The 21,692-nt window shown below is 33.7% G+C and overlaps 1 protein-coding gene and 2 non-coding genes across 3 annotated transcripts; all 3 read left to right on the plus strand.

Annotated features, from left to right (window-relative positions):
• Window positions 1–508: 508 nt before the first annotated feature.
• LOC141621005 (small nucleolar RNA R71) lies at window positions 509–615 on the plus strand. Its single transcript, XR_012532082.1, has one exon. It is a non-coding gene; the product is annotated as a small nucleolar RNA R71 (small nucleolar RNA).
• Window positions 616–2,884: 2,269 nt separating this feature from the next.
• Window positions 2,885–2,991, plus strand: LOC141619485 (small nucleolar RNA R71). The gene has a single exon (XR_012531719.1). It is a non-coding gene; the product is annotated as a small nucleolar RNA R71 (small nucleolar RNA).
• A 4,970-nt stretch (window positions 2,992–7,961) lies between these two features.
• LOC141650972 (protein FAR1-RELATED SEQUENCE 5-like) lies at window positions 7,962–10,638 on the plus strand. The gene is made up of 2 exons (XM_074458706.1): window positions 7,962–7,968; window positions 8,954–10,638. The coding sequence occupies exons 1-2, from the start codon at window positions 7,962–7,964 to the stop codon at window positions 10,636–10,638; spliced, it is 1,692 nt and encodes a 563-aa protein (XP_074314807.1).
• The last annotated feature ends 11,054 nt before the right edge of the window (window positions 10,639–21,692 follow it).

Consider the following 21,692-nt stretch of genomic DNA (forward strand, 5'->3'; position numbering starts at 1 on the left):
GGGCACATAATTCTGTTGCTGCTGCTGCTGTGGAGGTGGAGTTGGATTTAGGACATTTTGGCTACTCCACCTCAAGTTAGGATGGGTATTCGGCTCGAAATAAGTGTTTGTCTGCCTATAATGTTGAAAGGCAGCACAAGACTCATAGGGATTAGGACAGTTGTCTGAAACATGTCCTTCTCCTCCACATTTTTTGCAGACGAAAGGACCGTCTGAAACAGCATTCACATGATAGATCCCTCCTTTCGAAGCTCCTCTCAACTCGTACTTATCAAATCTCGCCGTAAGAGCCTCTAATGCAGCTACGGAAGGGGATTCAGCACTTCTTCTTTGATTTCCCCTGGAATTACCATACTCAGCTTTATGGGTGACCAAATCATCAATAATTTTCCACCCCTTAGTCTCTCCAACATTCTCCTGGAATCTGCCACTAGCTGCCGCATCCAGGATAGCCCTCTGGTCGTCATAAAGCCCATTATAAAATTGATTGCATAGGCTCCATTTCTCAAACCCATGATGCGGACTGGTTCGCACCAGCTTCTTGAAACGGACCCACGCCTCATGAAAGTTCTCATCAGGACCCTGTTTAAAGCTTGTGATCTGAGCTCTAATGGCATTAGTCTTCGAGGCAGAGAAATATTTCTTGTAGAATGCTAGGGCCAAAGAATTCCAGTCAGTGATCCCATTAGCAGCTCGATCCAGGTCTCTGTACCACTCCCTTGCAGCATCACGAAGGGAGAATATGAACATAGTCTCCTTCACCTAATCCTGGGTCACACCGGTTGGTGGGGGTATGGAACAACAATAATCAATTAATGTCTCCATATGCTTGGTTGCATCTTCATTTGCAGCTCCCCCGAATTGGTTCCTCTCAACCAAGTTGATATAAGAATGCTTCGGCTCGAATTTTCTGTCTTCCCCGGGTAATGCGAATCCTTTATAAAGATTCGCAGCTGTCGGCTCCGAGTGACTGGCTATACTTGCTTCTTCAGCCATGACTGGAAAATCTTGAGATGTGACGGTCTCAGCTGAAGAAGTGGAAACAGGAGATGAATGTGGATCCTCCTCAAATAGCTCGTTCTCGTAGTAACTAGACAGAGTACTCAGCTCTTCCTCTGTCGGCAATACTCTAGACGATCGTCTCAACTCACGCAAAGTCTTCTCAATCTCGGGATTGAACGGTAGTAATTCACCACCCTGTGACCTGCGCATGAGAAGAAACTACAAATAGAATATGAGAATAGTTTAAGGAACAGATGTCCCTTAAACTAAGAGAAAGACTAAAAATTAAAACAACTAAAAATTTAAACAATTGCCTCCCCGGCAACGGCGCCAAAATTTGATGCCCGTCGTTGTGTGCACCAAAGATAAAATTTATAGTCCAAACTACTACTATAGCTAGTGGCAGTCAGGGTCGAACCACAAGGAGGCGATGCAGTTAATAGTTATCCGATTTTAGTCTTTAAAGTAACAAGTGTGGGGGTTTTGATTTGATTTATTCTACAGCTAAAGGCAGTAAAAGAAAAGTAAACTAAATAAACGGATGAAAAAAAATATTAAAAGGGTGCTAAGATGGTCGGTTCACTGTGGTTTCGGCGGCAGTATACTAGGCAGGTCTAAAACAAACACGTGAGACGGGAAAATAAGAAGTCCTCTCGGTCCATTCTTAACATGTAACATCTTTCGATCTCGCTACAGGTCCCTAATATCACTAATACTAACTTTCGTTCTGAAAAGTGAATAAAAAGGCTAAATTAACTCATCTTCCGATCTCATTAATCTAGTCGTCTTAATTAGGCAGGCTATCTCCCTTCCCTATCTTTATTGGGTCGGTCAAATCCTAGACATTCAACTAGTCGCGTGCACTCGATTCGTCAAACATGGCAATTAAATTAATTAAAACGAAACTAATACTCACGTGGCCAGTCGATCGACCGTGGCGTAATCTAGGTCTATGTTCTAATGCTGCCTACTCCTACAGATTCCCTACTTCTTAGCATAAAGGATTTAGCTGCTCATACTGGAAATAACGACAACAATAAACTTAACAATTAAAACATTCGAGTTCATGCTTAAATTAATTAAACGAACAATTAACATAAAACAATAATTTGGCTTCGGGAGATCTAACCTAGCAATTCTATACTACGAATGAAAGCAAACAAACTGAATATTAAAACAGATGAATACCGTGTAGAGGATTTGCAGAAGAAAGATCAAAACCGAATGCGAAACGAAACTTTATTAACGAAAGTTACCTAAACTAATGTATATCTAGAACTTGATGATAAAACTGAAGTAAAGCTTTTTTTTTTGTTTATTCTGAAAACCTAAGTTACGTTATATAGGAATATACGTAACACTTATTCCTTAACTTAATATACAATGGGCTTCTTAATTCTCGATCTTTTTGTTTGCGTCAGATTAGCGGCTTGGTCGATCGACCACTGGAACCGGTCGATCGACTGGTCTGCACTGAACAGTACCCTCTGGAACTCGTGCTCTGGTCGATCGACCAGAGAGGTCAGTCGATCGACTGCTTAAGCTGATAGTCCGCTTCTAATTCTTCATAAAATTATCTTTCAGGACTCGAAATGCGCACCAAGTTCGTTCCTTGAGTAAATACTTCACGTCAAATGCAATGCAAGGTACTCGGGGACGGATTTAGCTTGATTTCCGCTGGATTCTTCACATTTCTGCAATAATGTAAAAAAACACGAAAGTAGACGGAAATAGGGAGAATAGTAGCATAAAATACATAAATGAGCTCTGAAATGCGTGTAAAATGGGGTGTAAAACATCATATAAATGACACGCATCAAGAATCTTTCGGGACTCGGCACAACATCCATTGTAGAATGTTATTGCTAGAAACCAATCATCTAGCCCATGATGTGGGCATTGTCTTTGAAGTTCTTTGTACCTCTCCAAAGCCTCATATAAGCTCTCAAAAGCTTGTTGACGGAATCCGGTGATTTGGCTCCTCAAAGTTTGAGTTTTCTCCGGTGGAAAAAACTTTTGATAGAAAGCAAGAGCCAATGTCTCCCAATTGGTGATTCCCATGGCGGTGCGGTCAAGGCTATTGATCCAAAACTTGGCCTTGTCCTTCAAAGAGAAAGGGAAAGTATTTCCCTTATTTGAGCTTGAGTGACTCCCGTTTGACGGATCATGGAGCAATAGTCACAAAAATTTTGCACATGCAAATTGGGATCCTCCAAAGGACTGCCCCCAAATTGCTTCCTCTCCACAAGGCTAATGAAAGCCGGTTTGATCTCGAAGTCCGGCGCGGTGATTTGAGTGGTTGTGATACCGGCCGGAAGCATGGCCGCGGTGGGCTTTGAGTGATCGGAAAGTTTTACCATCTTTTTGGTAGTAGATGGTGGTGGTGGTGGAGATGATGATGAACTAGAAACCTCCTCCTCTTCGAGAACTTCTAGATCGTCTAGGTAAGACTTTCTAGCACTTTCAACTTGTATGGGAGAAGTGGCTTCTTTCACTTCCTTCTAAAATCGTCGTCTTCTCCTAAACGTTTTTTCGGAATCGGAATCCGGTGAAAGCAATTCTACACGACGAGAGGACCTGGGCATAAGACAACAATTTCTAGAGAAATGATAAGTAACGGTCTCAAGGAACAAGTGTTCCTTAAGACAAAAAAAAAAACAAGATAAAAATGGACAATTCAAAACGCAATAAAACCGTGTCCCTGGCAACGGCGCCAAAATTTGATAGGCTTGTCGCGCACCTATGCAAAGATAATTACCCTAAACAACAAATTAATGTAGCAATAGGGGTCGAACACAAGGAAACGGGAATTACGTCGTGAAATGCTATGGAAAGATTTTTATCAGGGTCAATTTCGTTTTGTTTGTTTGTTGTTGGTTTGATAACTAATAAAAACTATGGTGTGAATTATATAATTAAAAGGGAGTCTAAAGGGTTCGGGTCACACATGCAAAGGTAAACATATGATCATGATAAATTCGATACTAATAACATTGTCAATTGTTTAGGCTTAGAGATACCCACCTTACGGCATTAGTATCAACCATAGACCGGGTCCTAGAGAAGCTCTCGTCAATGACTAGATCGTCCTACTACACATGCTTTGTCTAATTCGGTTTCATGCCTCTCGACTTTTAGAACGAATGAACAAACGTAATCTATGATTAAGGCCTTAAACAAGGATTAAACATTATGGTGCAAACATGTGATAGAAACAATTGAACAATATTATTATTAACCTATTTTATCATGTTACATATTTGATTTTGCATGGCTCCCCTAACCCTTAGACTAGGTGATTTAGCTACTCATGTTGGAATATAAATTGCAAACTATATTATAAGAAATGCTAAACATGGTTGTTTGAATGATAGAATCTAAATGATGAAACATAAAACAAGACTAATGATAAAAATGATATGATGATCGAGCTAATGATAAATTATACGATAACTTAGGTAGAAAAGTAAAATAGTAAACTAGAAGTAGAAATACCGTAAAGAAATGGACTTGAAAGAAAGAACAAATAACCAAATTAACTTGAATAAGAAAAGCTTGAACAATAACTTGAGTGTAGAACAAAATGTTGAAGGATTAAACTAAAGAAGGCTTAACAATTTTTAAACTAAAATGAGAAAACTAATGAGAGAAATACAATGCTTAAGGCTATTGTAAAGTAAAATGAGACGTAAAATTGGATGCCCTAAGCCTTTAAATGCCTCTCCTATTTATAGGAGAGGGGAGTCAAACATAAATCACCAAGAGGCATGCAACCCCGATCGAGGCCGCCAACCCCGATCGGGGCCGTGGTTATCCGGGTTAATTTCCTTAATTTCTTGATTAATTGCTTGAGGAATCTCGATGCTCTTGCATTAATGCTCCTTAATCATCCGATAATCCTCTAAGTTCTTAGCATCCTAAGCTTCTTGGTATCCAATGCTTGCACCTTAATATGGACCTTCATTTTGGGCTTTGATTTTGCATAAGGCTTCAATTGTAATTCTCACTTCAATCCATCAAATCTTCAAGAAAACACCCATTCAAACACTCCATGCTAGTCCAATATTAGTTCTTGTTTAGCTTAGTGGACTTAGGCCCCGTTCTTTCTGGCTTATTTTCAGCTCAGCTCTATTCAGTTCAGCCCAGTTCAGTTCAGTTCAGCTCTATTTAGTTCAGCTCAGTTCAGTTCAGCTCAGCTCTATTCAGTTCAGTTCAGCTCAGCTCAGCTCCATTCAGTTCAGCTCAGCTCCATTCAGTTCAGCTCCACTAAATTCAGCCAATTTCAATTTTGCGAATCTTAAACTTAATAGTTTTCATTAATAATATTAATATTATATATTTATTAATATTATTATTATTATTTTATTTTTATTAATAATATTATTTTTATTTTATTTTTATTCATATTATTAATAATATTTATTATTATTATTATTATTATTATTATTATTATTATTATTATTATTATCATTAATTTATTATTAATTAATCATCCTCGTTATTGTTATTATTATGAAAATTATAGTTATTAAAATAAATAATATTCATATTAATATAATTAATACTATTACTATTATTATTATTAATATGAATATTAATTAATAATAATATTATTAATAACATCGTTAATTTTAATATTACTATTATTAATACCTTTTTCATATACGAACTTTACTCTTTCACATACACTTTTTCATAGCGTTCTATTTTTTACCCTTTTCACCTAAAACTGTACCAAGTGAACACTTAAATCAATATTTTTCCCTAAAACTCAATTTAATTGCTCAAATGACTTAAAACTTACAAGATGGATTCTAATTTATCAAATAATAAAATAATTTACTTGTTATCAATTATTGATATTATTTGTTGAGTTTTAATTAATCAACCAAATTTTATTTATTTGTTAAAGATGAAATTAGGGCCTGCCAATTTTTATTTATCTAATTAATTAAATTAGGATTGTTGGTGCTTCGTGATGGCTACCTAATAAGTCAAATTAGGATGATAAACGGCTAGACTTTGAACATCAATATAGCAAACCAGTGCTCCATTATTTTACCTAATTAGATTGATGGTGAATCATGGTTCATGGTGGCTACCTAGTTAATTATTATTATTATTATTATTATTATTATTATTATTATTATTTTTATTATTATTATTATTATTATTTTTATTATTATTCTAATAATAATAATAATAGTATTAATAATATTAATATTATTATTATTATTAATACTAATACTAATACTAATATTAATATTAATAACTATAATAATTATAATAATAATAATAATTAATATTATCATTATTATTATTATTAGGCTAGAGTTCCGGTGAGAACGGGGCTTATCGTGAGAACCGTGAGAACAGCTCTCAACCGTCCATCAAATTATCTGACGGCTGAGATTAGACGCGCGCTTCATTGGAAAGTAGAGTTTCGCGGAAAACAAAAAATAAGACTGTACATGTGAGCAATATCAAACCTACGTAACAAAATCAAACCACACGAAACAAAATCAATCAATTTCATCATTAATCCTTCCTTAATTTGTAAATTTTTGTTTTTCGACATCAAATTTAGTGATCTAAAATCGGTTAATCATCATCAATTGTTGTGTTCGAAGCGCAAATCAGATTCAATTTGTTCAAACTTTTGCATTCATCAGCTATTCAGTTATTTCAAGATCAAAACTCTGTAAGGAAAATCGGAATTGATTTCGTCATTCATCTGGAATTATTGCTTTCTACAGTCAATATTGAGGTATGTTCATTCAATGTTATTTAATTCCTTTTTGAATCGTTGTTGAATTGATTTTATGATGATGTTAAAGTTGAATTTAATCAAATTCAACTTAATTTCGAATTTGATTAAATTTAGTTAATTAGATTTAATGTCCAGAACCACAAAAACATTAATTTTATAATGAAAAGTGTTAAATTAGGGTTTATAGTTTGTTTGTTTGATTTTAGGAGGATGATAAATGCAAATGTACTTTGTGGTGAGAAAAAATGTAAAAATAATGAGAAAGGAAAAGTGTGCAATTTGAAGTAACTGAAAAGTAATTTTGCATGTAATAATAATGTGTTGTGTTGTGTTGTGCTGTACACGTTTCATAAGGAAATGTCCAATCAGTCTTATTGAAATGTGCATTATATATAATAAGGATGTGCAAGTAATTATTACCTTTTACAAGTGGTCTTGCAACTGTTCACAATAAGTCACAATAAGTCAAATGACGGTTTGTAACTTGCTTATGTGGTGAAAAGACACAACTATTCACATTAATTTGAATATTACTTCTAAATGTACATTATATTAACTATAAAAAGACATGTTCCATCAAATAAATTGTCCACTATCTATATTCATAATTTGCATTTTCTGGTAATTAGGTGCAACTAAAATATCATTAAGCACTGTTTGGAAAATATACATTATATTATATTTAAAGGTACATTAAATTATTTAAAAAAGAACATGAAACATTATTTGGAAAATAAATGTGCTTTCAGTTTAATTTAAATGTCCATTACGTATTTTCATAATGTGCATATACTGTTTTATGCAAGAGATTTAAAAGCAGACCTTAAATGTACATATATTATTTTTTAAGGTACATTTTATTATTTAGACAGGAATTTTTTAAGTAACATAGATAACTTTAACCAATTTATTAATTACCATGATTATGTTTGTGATAGTTGAAAAGACACAACTGTTCACAAAATTTAATCTCTTATACTCACTTAATCCACTATATAAACCCAAGAGTACACCACCACTTTTCCATCCTATCTTCATTTCTAAAACCTTTTCCAATAACCAAAACCTTTAATCTCTCCAAAAACTACTTAATTTTCTTAAAAAAAAAAACAATGTCTTACTCTAAATGCAAAATATTCCATTACAAGAATGATGCTCACAAACAAAATTTCGTGGAAAATTATAGGCAATGGAAAGTAAGCTAGTTTTCTACAAACTGGATTGATGGAAGAGATATTCCTGTGGAGATGGATGTACCATCACACAGTCGTCCTTTACATCATTTCCTTACTACTCATGCATTGCTCCGAATTTTTTTTGACCGACTTGGAAGGCAAGAAAAGAAAAACATGGCCGAGGTATGCAAGACCTGGTCAAGTTGGTTCATTATAGGTAACGACCCAAAGGTAATTGATAGGGATTATTACCGAAACGCGGTTCGGGGAAATGAAAATGGAATAATCACTGTCACAAAGAATAATCGGGTCCTTGAAAGATACTGCCTTTGCAGGTATATGTCTAGTCGTGAAGAAATAATTAGACATCATAAACGACAAGCACGACAATATAAAAAACACAGACAAGAATATGAAATTGAGGAGCAGTCTGGTGATGAGGGTTATTATGACTCCGACTGTTAGATTAGTTTAGATATATATTAAGTTAGTTTTCTAGTTTATTGTTATTTTGTATTATCTTGTGTTTTTTTTTCAGTATAAGCCTTAGTAGGCTTTATGCTTTTGAAAGCCTTAAATGGCTTTTGTAAATATTTTTCTAATATATTAATGAAATAGTATTATGTCTATTTGTTTGTTTACTGTCATTAGCATTCAATACATTTTATATATGCTATATCAAAATGGACAACAATATTTCCTATGAACATTAGCAGTAAAATAATTGTTCCTTTAAAGGCATGATAATGGACATTGACAGGAATACATTATATATGAACCTTTATTTGTACGAAATAAATTACCAATCTTTGTAGAGCATATTAGAATTAGATTACTGCATTATTGATGCAATAATATTCAATATACTTACTTACTTAACTACTATTGAAGCAGACAATGAGTACAAGTGATGCAACTACGTCTTCTTCTACAAATAAGAGCTTTAAAACACCAAGAACAAGAATTGAAACATTAAATGCACTCTAGTACATTCCATTCTGTCCAGAGGAAAAGAAACCTAAAGTAGGACAAGTATTCGAAACACTAGTATCAGCAGAGTTATTCTACAAAGAATATTGTACAATCTATGGGTTTACGCCAAGACATGCAACAACAAAAAGGATTAAAGGCAATGAGTTACCAAACATTTTTGCATTAAGGAATGTTATCTGTAATAGGCAAGGTGTAAAGGAAAGTAGGAAGAGGAAGAAGACTGATACTGATACTGATACTGCTGACAATGATGCACAATTTGATGTGACAGACATAAGCCGTGTGAGGCCGATTACAAGAATTGACTGTCGTGCATTACTGCAGTTCAAATACCAAGAAAATGGAACTTATATTGTTACCAGATTTGATGAAGCCCATAACCATCCACTTGCTTCGCCTGAATCTACAATATTCTTGAAAGAAAACCGAAAAATGACAGAGGTACAGAAACAATTTGTCACAAAGGTAAAGGTGCTAAAACTAGGTGGTGTGAAAGCCTATAGAGGTTGGAAGGAGCTGTGTGGAGGTTACGACAACATTGGTGCTACTGAGGTTGATTTCAAAAACTTTGGCAGGGACATAAAAACCTACATTGGTAATTTTGATGCGCAAATGTTTGTTGAGAATCTTATTGGGAAAAAAGACACATGCAGTTCATTTTACTTTGATTTTATAGTAGATGAAAACAAGAGCCTGGCTGGAGTGTTTTGGGCAGATCCGATCTGCATAAAGAACTACATGCTGTTCAGTGAGGTGTTATCAGCAGATGCTACATATGGAACAAACAAGTACGATATGGTGTTTGTGCCTTTCACAGGAGTTAATCACCACAAAAGGTGCATAACCGTTGGAGCTGGGTTGATAGGTGATGAAAGTATTGAGTGTTACACATGGCTGTTCAAGACATTTTTGGAAGCAATGGGCGGGTGCCAGCCGAGAATTATAATTACTGATCAGGACAAATCAATGAAGTCGGTAGTCCCGGAAGTGTTTAAGGAGTCAACACACAGACTGTACATGTGGCACATAATGAAGAAACTAAGAGAAAAAGTCAGTTATCAACTATTTCAAGATGAGGATTTTAAGACCAGGCTCAATAGGTGTGTTTGGAACAACCAACTTGAGCCTGATGAATTCGAAGAACAATGGGGGAAGATAATGACTGATCATCAACTTGTAGAACATGAGTGGTTTTCAGATTTGTACGATATCAGGGAACATTGGATCCCTGCCTATTTTAAAGATGTTTCCATGTCTGGCTTGATGAGGGTTACTTCTAAGTCTGAGAGTGAAAACAGTTTCTTTGACAGGTTCCTCACATCTCATTTGACCCTTGTTGAGTTTTGGGTGTGCTATGAGAGTGCCTTGGAAGCACAAAGACACAAGCAGTCCAAGTTGAACAGTGACAACAAACACTCTGAAATCCCACGGAAAATGAACTCAAACCTTGAAGTCCATGCTTCTGAAATATACTCGCACAACATTTTCAAAGACTTCCAAACAGAATTGGTTGCAGCTTTGTCTGATTGCCGTTTTAAATATGTGGAGAAGATTGATGAGACAAAAATATATATTCTAACAGACTTGCAGATGCCAAATAAGTCATGGGACGTAGCATATTCACCAGATAACATGGAGATTACTTGTTCCTGTTTTATGTTTCAGAGAATGGGCTTGTTGTGCAGGCACTGCCTTTAGATTCTACACAACCAAGATTTTCAGAAAATACCAGAACAGTACATAATGCAAAGATGGACAAAAGCTGCAATGAGTAAGCCTGTCTTTGATAAAGATGGCAAACTGATAGATCTCTCTCAAAAGTTTTCTGACCGGAAAAGTTTGAGTACCGAGCTGTGGCAAGAGGTTTATTCTTGTGCCAGCGTAGCTGAGTGTGATGATAACGACACGAAGCTTTTGATTGAAAAACTGAGAGATATTAGATTGGATATGATTAGTAACAGAAGTGTTCCAGCAAAGAAGAAAGACAAGATGAAAGAAATAGAAAAGTACGTGGGCTGCAAAATACCTCAGAAGTTGGCGATTCATGTTCCTAAAAAATCTAAAAACAAGGGTAGGACCAAGGGCAAGAGAATTGAATCACAAATGTTAAAAGCCCTAAAGAAGAGAGGAAAAGAGAAGAGGTACTGCAAAACATGTGGCGCCAATGACACAACTCTCGGACTTGCAAAGAAACAAACCATATGACAGGTATGTATAATTTGGTTTCTTGTTAAAGCATATTACATTAATGTTAAGTAATTATTAATTATACAAGTATAGCGCATAGTGTTTACCTTCCAAAATCATCACTCTTATATGGAGGCACATAAGCTCTTTGTGCAATAAACATTATGGTTGTTCTGAAGGCACAAATGAGAATTTCAGCAATGTATATTTGGTTAACATTAAATGTATATCAATTTAGTTGTTCATTTTGGCCATTTTCTCCTTATAAAATCTAATATTTAATTTACATTTTGTTGCATATTCACCAAATACCACCATGAAGATGACGACAATGAAGGAGATGAATCTGATGATGTGGAGGACGACGATGAAGAAGATGAATCTGATAACGAAGTGGAAGGTGCAAATTTTTGATTCAAGGATAGACATCCATAATATACACTATGAGAACATTCTTAAAGGCTTGTATGTACAATTCGATTTTACTGCCAAAGTACATTACTCTTATAGGCAAAATATATTACATTTGTATTAAAGGATCATTATTGTTGTTCTGCAAGGAACATTCTTAAAGGCTTGTATGTACAATTCGATTTTACTGCCAAAGTACATTACTCTTATAGCCAAAGTATATTACATTTGTATTAAAGGATCATTATTGTTGTTCTGCAAGGAACATTCTTAAAGGCTTGTATGTACAATTCGATTTCACTGCCAAAGTACATTACACTTATAACCAAAGTATATTACATTTGTATTAAAGGATCATTATTATTGTTCTGCAGGGACATCATCAACTTGATTGGAATTATTTTCCCAGAGTACAATAATTTTAAGGCGTTTTGCACAATAAACATTATTGTTGTTCTGCAAGAACATAATAAACTTTATTAAAATTTATTTCCAGAATATAACTCTCTTGAATTAATTTTTTTTCAAACTTCAGGTTGTTCGAGTCGTAGCTTCCTCAATATATGTTACATTACTCACACACATGTCACAAACGAAACTAAAAAAGTTTTTACGGCTTGAATTCAGCATCTTCCTCATCTTCATCGTCGTATTCTTCCCATGGCAGTGGGTTTGAACGGAAATCCATTGCCTTCTTTAGTACAACATCAAAACATACATTGCCTTCTACTGAAATCATATAGGAAATGTATTTCTTCCGCAGAATCAGTAGGGGAGCATCCTAGGAAAGTAAAGAAAACAAGGAGTTAGAACATGTACAAATGTGTACTGAATTATGTATTAATAATAATTGTATTACTTCTGAAACTCACATCGCCTTTTTTAAGCCCACAGGTCCAATTTAGATTACCCTTAAATGTCTCTATATGTCTCATAACGTAAACACCACAATCAGTCTTGTTAGTGTTGTTCCTCCACTTCATCTTTGCAAGAATAGGCTGCAGTTTTTTGATGCGATCAACTTTTACCTTTGAAACACCGATGTGCAATAGGAGTTGAAATATGGGGATGCCATTTTTGTGATCCATTAAAGGGAAAATGATAATGACAATCCAAGAATGAAATTACTTAAGCAAAGAACATCAACACATAGCATTTCTGTTTTGATTCTAGAATAATGGTTATTTTGTTTCCTCCATATCTTGAGTTTTACTTGGCCAAAAATTTTGTTCTTTATATGTACAAAATCTTGAGAATGACATCTTTATCATGGGCTTAGAATGGTCAAGTTCAACCGTATGGATATTTCTCAGTAATCCCTCAAAGACTGGCATGATTTAATGTTCCAGTTTGCAGCAATTCTGACCTGTCAGTACTAAAGGGCTCATATCTCCAAAACCAGGAAAGATATTGGGAAAATTCTTATTAGAGTTTGTAGCTAACTCATCTATCTTCTATTTGGTATATGGGAAACCTCGTGGTTCATCTTGAGGCAATATTTATAAGGTCTGCAAAACGGGTCTGAATGATAAACTGTACAGAAGAGGTTCAGCCTGACCTGTCGGTACTAAAACAATCATACCTCTCAAAACAGACAACATATAGGGGTAATTCTTTTTGGAGGTGGTAGCTAACTCAAGTACCTTTCATTTGGTACCCATGGGACATTCTAATTCAACTTGAGGAGCAAGATATGGGGTCTTCAATTCGATATAGAAACTGGAAGTGCTGCTGAGTAAAATGCATCAGTTCTGTTTTGAACCAGGAACGTTCAAAGGTTTCTGGCCATTCATATGCTATGTAAAACTCGTCCAACAAATGTACCTTAGTCTTATGATGATGCTTGGATGAGGAAATAATATTGGCATCAAGAATGAAGCATGTGGGAGCAGAAAAACCAATCCAAATGCAAGGACAAACTGTCATTGTCACTTGTGGTCATACCATTTTGGGTGAGTTGCTATGTGAGTCTTAATGAGCTATGTTTGCACTAATTTGGCACGACTTGGAGCTGTTACAAGCTGTCACAAGACTCACCTACTTCCTAAGCATAATGCCAAAAGAGGAGCCTCCAACATCCAATGACAACTCACCTTGCCCTTCAAGATTTATCTTTAGTGTTTTATTTATTAATGCATTGTACTAGTTGAATAACAACCCTTAGATGTAGTTCTAGGATCAATTAGATGTCTCTTGCTTTCTTAGTTTTGTATTTGCCTATATAAAGGTTTCACCCTCGATTGTAAAAGACAGACTTTGGAATACATAAAAAACACTTTGATTGTGCAAACTTTCATTCCTTCGTGGATTGCTTCCTTCGTGGAGTCCCTTAATTCTCGACCTTTGTGGCATGATTAAGAAGACAATTTAAGCATACCTATGTGGATGCTTATACTCCTTACTATCTTTACATTTATCGCATTTTATTTTGTTCATTAAAATCAGAAAAGCGTCTCACAAAAACAGAAACTTCCTCCTTATTTGTCATTGTTTTATTGCTTAAACTTCCAGTTTATTTGTTCATATTTGTCCTGTTTACAAACTACTCAAATTAGTCATATGTTGCAAAATATATGCTCCATGATGTCTTTCAAGTATTCTGCTAGAACATTACGCTGACGGAGAAGGGGGGAAAAACATTAGGACACTAATAATTATGAGCTACAATATCACAAAAATAAGAAAATTAAGACAGACCATATTTTTGGGGAAGGTACACTCTATGTAAAGTCATTGTACATTCATAATAATGAATAGGAACAGCATGTAGTGCTATTAAGCAAAAGTGAGCATAAAATCTTACAAAAGACAGTGGTCTATCGTGGAAAAATTCTTCTGGTTTTCCGTCACGATGCACATTATCAATGATGATGAACTTATACTTGTTGCTGTCAATGACTAGTAAATGGTAATGCCTTTTATATATAACTGGGAAGAAGAACTGTAGATTTTAAAAGATTTAATTAGGCAACAAGCAAATTAAATATAACATGCAGAAAGAGTGTATATTGTCGATTCTAACCAAATTAATTCTATCTGGGTTAACCGAAAATTGGGTAAACTCTTCTTTCATTATATCCTTAATCACCATAAAATTTTCAACAATGTCCAGTTCTCCTTGAAGCATCATCTGTATGCAAGACAAGTAAAGTTTCTGATGTTAATCAAGGGAAACAACATTACAAAATTTACTTGTTGAAATAAGTTTATATGAATATTTGACTTACACACACAGCTGTGATGAAAAAAAAATCGATATGGCTCTGAAGAGTTTCTTCTAGATTCCTTGGCATTCAAAGGTTTTGCCCAACAATCGATCACATCACTCGTTAAATACTTAGATTGTCATAGTGCTGCCATTTCAATACGCCGAAGAGAAATGTCACCCACATGCACAAGAAGTTCCCTGGTTCAGGACTACTAGTGTTAACTAGAAACAGGATACAAAACATTTTAAATTTAAATATTGTACATTACTAGATATATATATATATATATATATAGGAATGGGATCATGTGAGTATGACTCATATATTTGAGGATTGAGGATTAATACTAGCTGTTAGATCTAAGAGATCCAATGTCCCATATTGAGCGCGGATCATTAAGGGCAAAATTGTCATTTTCGCGCACCCATATATAAACCCCTTTTTCAGCCAAAATCATCATTCTCCCACAAACCAACGTCTCTCTCTACCTTCTCTCTTCTCTTACTCTCTCTTCCATGAAAACCCTAATTTTCCTTACTTTTTATTCCTCATTTCTAGTTTTTCTGTTTGATCTCACCCCAGTCTTCGATTTATGATCAACTATCATACAATTTCAATCACAATCGCGTTTTCAGGTACATTTTTCTTGTTAATTTCAGCTTTATGTTCTTAATAATTTGTAATTTTTAGCTTTAAATCACTTTTTTTTTTCATTTTTCGTACATATCTTTCTAATTCGCACACATGCATCTTACTGTTCTTCTAATTTTGTGTTTATATTTCCAATTTCATCTAACTTTATTGTTATTTTCAACTTTATTTGATGTTTCCCTAAATTTTTTATGTTTCCGTCCTGATTTCTAGGTTTTCATCTCAATCTCAGCTCATTCTTCGAGTTCTGATCGATTATCATCCTATTTCAATCATAATCTCGATGTTAGGTACGTTATTGTTGTTGATTTCAACTTTTTGTTTTGTTTAATTCCTAATTTCAACTTAAAATCACATGTTATTTTCGTTTTCATACATATATTTCCAATTCGTAGGCATCTTACTGCGCTTCTTATAATTTTCGTACCTATTTTTAATTTATTTCTATTTTAATTCTTATGTTCATCTACCTTTATTGTTATTTTCAGTTTTATTTGATGCAAATAACAAAAGATGATCGTTGTGATATTCATTAAGTTGTGATATTGATATTCATACAAAAGATTATTGTTGTGATATGAATTCTCGAATATAGCAAAAGATGATGGTTGTGATATGTATCCAGTGTGATATTGTTTAGCAGACTATGTGATATTGTTTAGCAGATTGTGTGATATTGTTTTACTCCATCCCTGTTACTTTGATTCTCAGACATCAATTATTACTTGTTTGTTTACATTGTTTATTTTTTTATGTTATTTCTTGCCAGATCCTGGAAGTTGTTTAGCTTTGAGCGGCCTATTGGACAGAGATATGACTTAGTCCAAATTGGCCTAAGAATATTTGGGCCTAATTTACCTGCCAAATGAGTCTCCAGGTTTGGTGTATGTTTGTTTTTGGCATAGATTTGATGTTGAGTTCTCATCATATGTTTCTGATTTATATTCTGCTAGTTTATTGAGCTGCGATATTTTGTTTGACCATCACCATTTCACCTTATTGAGCAGTAAGCACAACATAAATTTTAAGGTATTGTTGTCGATTCTAGGTTTTGTTCTTCGTTTTCTTTTGATTTTCGCCATTTTTATTTTCCAGATTTGTTGAATATATGTTCAATTTATGCTAAGCAATGTGTGTGCGTTTCACGACCTGACGAATCTTTGATTTTAATTTGCGTGGAAAAACATAGATTATCTGTATATTTGTATATACTTTGGTTAATTTATTTTGAATCTGTCTCTAGTTGGTTGTTGAGTGTTACTGAGGGATTTGAATTTGTTGTTTACTATGATAAATCAGATTCCAATGGGGGATTCATTGCTTAATCAAGGAAAAGAAGGCATTTTTATTTTCGGATCTTGTTGAGGTCCATGATGTACTCTTTCCAAAGCCATTTGTTTTGCTGAATGATAAAAAAATGAAAAAAAATAGGGAATTTTTTTAGTGCAAGCTAGCTCTTCAAATTGGAGGCAATTATCAGTTTGAGTATTTCTTTGTTTTCAATTGGGGCTCTCTTTACTGTTGTTGTGAAGGTTGTCGGTTCTTCAATGATTGATCAATATCGGTAATCAATATGAAATACAAAGTGCAGCACTGGCAAAGACAGGGAGTAAGTTATTTGCAAGGCACTGAGTGAAGTATCTTACTCTTTGTTTCACTATTTATGTTATTTGCTAACTAGACGTAGTCATTCTAAGTCAAATCAGAATACTTAAGGCAGTAGTTTAGTAGACACAAGTCTAGTAGTTTAGTTCACACCTGGTTCATGTTTTCAAGAGTGACTATTGCAACTCTTACTTTAGTCTAGTTTAGGAATTTGATGTATAACTCGAACTTAAATGCGGTATAAATAACGATCCAACTTCAGTTTTCCCTTCGTTGTAAAATGAGTGATCCATTTCGACTGTTAATAGAGTATAACTTAGATTTTGCTTGTATGTAGTATGTTCAATTTGATGTATGTAGTATGTCGTTTTGACTGTTTAGTTAACCTGATAAATATTGAACATGGTAAGAATCTATGTTACTCCGACACTTCTGATTCCCAACACTCGACACTGATAAGGGCATGACATTTAACATCTTTCTTTAAGCCAAGATATGCATATTTTTTTTATAAAAATGGGGGAGTCCAACACTTGGACACGCACCCAGCCCGTATCAGATACCTCCATACGGATTTGAGCAACATAGGTAAGCATATGGTCATTGTATTGGTGTTTTTAAGTGATTAGTGAAGAAGTAATTGTATTATTCAACTTTTTTTCCCCTTGAATAGTGAAGTACATAAGATTAATGTTCATAGGCACTTGGTAGTACAACGTAAGTGGCTGTAAAAGCTTAAATTATGAGTTTAGCTTAAGAGTAAAAGGTAAGAAAGACGACATAATTCATCCATAGTTTATAGTTAAATCTTAAGTGCTATACCGCGGTACTATAGCAAATCTTTTGAACTTGATATGATAATCAGATTACTATGTTACTTTTTCTTAACCCATCATTAGTGTCGATGTTAATATGTCATCTTTTAGCTCAAATGGGAGAGCATGTGCTATTGCACAAGACGTGGGTTCGAACCCCACAAAGATCAGATTTTTTGGTAAAGTTTGGTAAAGTGTGATATTGTTTCAAATATCAAGTGATATTTTACTTTAATAGTTGTGATATTGTTTCTCATATAACAAAAGTGGATAGGGATTTAAAATAACTTTTTACTTCAATATTGTTTTGTATATAGTGTGATATTGTTTTACATACAGTGTGATATTGTTCCTAATGACTCGTGGTATTTTATTTACCTGGTTGTGATATTGTTTCACAATAGCACATAATTGGAGACTCTTTGTAAAATACTTTTAACCGTGATATTGTTTTGTATATGGAGTGATATTGTTTATAAGAACATGTGATATTGTCTATAATTAAGCGTAATGTGATGATATTGTTTCAAAAGAATAGTGATACTGTTTCAGAAGAATAGTGATATTGTAAAATACAAAAGGCAAATCTTGGTAACACTATATTATTTATTCTGAAATTTTATGATATTGTTCACCAAAAATGGAGAAAGAATACAAAATTGTTGCCATTTGGAATTACATCTAAGCATAAAAGAATTTGTATATGTGCGTATAATGAGTAAAAAAAGACGATTTTGCTAAGTTGATGATGTAATATGGAGTTCCTCAGCATGCACACAAGCTCTTAATCAACATCCGCAAGTGAATAAATCTGCAAGAAAAGAAAACAAAGAACAAAAACATAATGTCAAAAGTAAGTTTAACACGTTAATCACAAAACTGTGATATTGTTTCTAAGGACTTGTGGTATTTTATTTTAATGGTTCTGATATTGTTTCACAGTATCACAAAATTGGAGAGTCGTTTAAAGCACTTGTGAAATAGTGATATTATTTTGTATAAGGTGTGATAATGTTTTTAATAACGTATGATATTGTTTCTCAGTATCACAAAAATAAAATACAAGTAACAAATCTGCCTGAGGTTTTCTGATATTGATAAGCGAAAAAAATACCACAAGTCCATACAAAAAATTTCATGCTATGACATACGGTATATAAGATCATCGCATATAAATGTTTTTTGAAGAGGTGGCATAAAACTTTATAAACCTTAAAACCAAAACATTAAAAATTCGAAAACTGAGTAGTCTAGAGTCAAAATACCAAGTGTTATCCAATCCAATTTCTGAGAACTAGGTAAAGGTACAACGCTTCTCTACTCTTCTCTTGGGAAGGATTAACAGACCTATAATGTCTTGGCTGGATATATAGCAACGTACATCGACAGGGTATTAGTAACGGCCATTAATATCTTGAATGAGTGTTGTAGAATTCACTATTAAAGGTGAAACTAAGGCCTTGGACCAGTGCACATGCAACCAATTTCTCGGCCAACACAAGCCACAACACATCATGGTGCAAGCTAAGTCTTATCGTGATTTTTGACAAAATCTGAGTATGACACATTAAATGGCACACTGACTGGCGGCATAGCCCGACCCTTTTCACCCCTATTTAGTGTATAAAACATACCTCCTGTGAATGACAAATACGAGGAACCTGTCGTAAAATAAAATTACAGGTATTTGTGCGACAAATATAAGAACCAATATGGACCCGTAAATGGGCAAGTGGGCCGTGTAAAATAGAGTTGTGGATGATTAGGAACATAATCATTTCACCTTACTTTATATACTACCATAAGTTATCTTATAATGATTTTGGATGTGATGTAAGATTAAAAAATATAAGACAATTTGAACACTCCACCTCTCCCTCACTCCACCGGTTTTCTCCCTCTTCATTGACTAAGATTGTTCATTTTGTTAGACACTTGCTCACTTCACTTTTGCATGTGAACAAATATTTAGTCTATCTCTCTAAAAATTATTACACATATTTACTAAGAAGTTAGTAATCAAATTTTATTACTAAGAAGTGTTAGTAATATTACAAATAATATCAAGGGTATAATTTTAACAAGTTTCTAGTAAAATACTTGTTAGTTTTGGGTTAAGTTCTTGGATGCATCTTGAAGGAGATCTTCTCTTTGAAGATTTGTTAGGAGGATCATCCTTTTATTATAAGCTCAAGAACAATCAAGGTAGGAGATCTTGATTGTGCCTAAATTACCATAAAATCAATGTAAGGAAATTATTTTTCCTTAAACTTTCATTTTTATGCTTTTATATTTGCATGCATGTTACATAGATCATCAAAATGATAAATTATGAGATAATTTAATTTTTATTAGAGAGTCTAATATGGATCTATGATCTTTCAAGTGGTATCATAGCTTAGGCTTGTAATTTGCATGTTGATTTTAAGCATATTAATGAATTATGAGATAATTTATAAAAACTCAAAAATTGTGTTAGAAGAGGTTTTAGCACGAAATTTTTGGGGCATGCATACCTACGGATCTTAAAAGGTTTGTGGTTAAGTTTGGTGATTTATGAAGTTATTTTGCTATTTTTAATGATTTTTGGTAGAAAACCGAGTCAAAATGCCGTATTTTTGTTATTAATTGACTAAAAATAGTTAAAGGATGATTCGGGCCATGGAATTTTTATGGTGTTTCATTCATGTTTTCTACTGATTGTATGTAAAAGTTTGAAGGTTGGTTTGAATTTTTTGCATGTTTATTGATTTTATGAGATAAAAGTCGATAAAAGTGAAATAAATTAATCATAATTTTGAAGCAATTGATTCTGCCTATGATTAATTTATGTACATTTGAAAATGTTATTTAAAAGTTAAAAGTGAAATTTAAAATGTGATTTCACCTTGTTTTGATGTTTATTGGTTTTAGTGGTTAAAACCGATAAATATCGATCTTTTTCTTCATAAATTTTATCCGGATTTTTGGGGCAATTTTTATGATATTTTGGTTTTCTTGGGAGTGTTCCAGAATACTCAAAATTTTTGTTTCAATTTTTTGGGTAATATTTCAATTATTTTGGATTTTTACTTAAAAAATTATGATTTTACCGATTAAATTAGCATAATATCACCAAATCAAACTAATTATTCATCATAAAATTAGTGAGGACTAATTTTGAGGTTCAAAATAGTTTGGACAATTATTTTGGACTTAAATGAGATTTAAGAGTTGATTATTGATTTTTACATGTTAAGAATCGATTAAATCCACAAAAACCGAGATGGATACCAACGATTGATAGATAGGGCGATTTTGGCATCATTTTACAGCATTTTTAGCATATTTATTTAAGTTGAATGAATGATTGTCATTTATTTAACGTATTTATCTTGTTATACCTAGTATGGCCTAGTTTATTTTAATCGTTATAACCCGAAATGAATGGGAATAGCAATTTGTTTGTAATTAAATACGATCTCGTATCGTCGGTTTGTAATTAATTAATAGTTTTATTTATTTTATTAATTAATGTATAATAGGAATAGCTATGTAATTCAATTGTAATAGTTATTCTTACCGGCGTTTCAAAAGACGGATTACATCGAGATTTTAGTCTATTTTTGGAAGGTGTTCCAAATCCCACAAGAAGGAGCCACTTTTGGAATGAAGAGACAAGAGACCAAGGAGTTGGTTTCCGATATGTAATAGTCTAGTTTTTATTAACTAGGTGGCCATACTAGGATTTATTCATATGCTTACTTGTTTGCTTGTTTTTATTTTCGCGCATGCCAAAATCGCCATTCACATGCATTTTATTTTCGCGGTTGTCAATTCAAGTCATTTACATTCACCGACTTAGTTCACTTATAGGGAATTTATGACTAAATTG

Source organism: Silene latifolia, chromosome 1 (assembly GCF_048544455.1).
Source record: "Silene latifolia isolate original U9 population chromosome 1, ASM4854445v1, whole genome shotgun sequence".
Lineage (NCBI taxonomy): Eukaryota > Viridiplantae > Streptophyta > Magnoliopsida > Caryophyllales > Caryophyllaceae > Silene > Silene latifolia.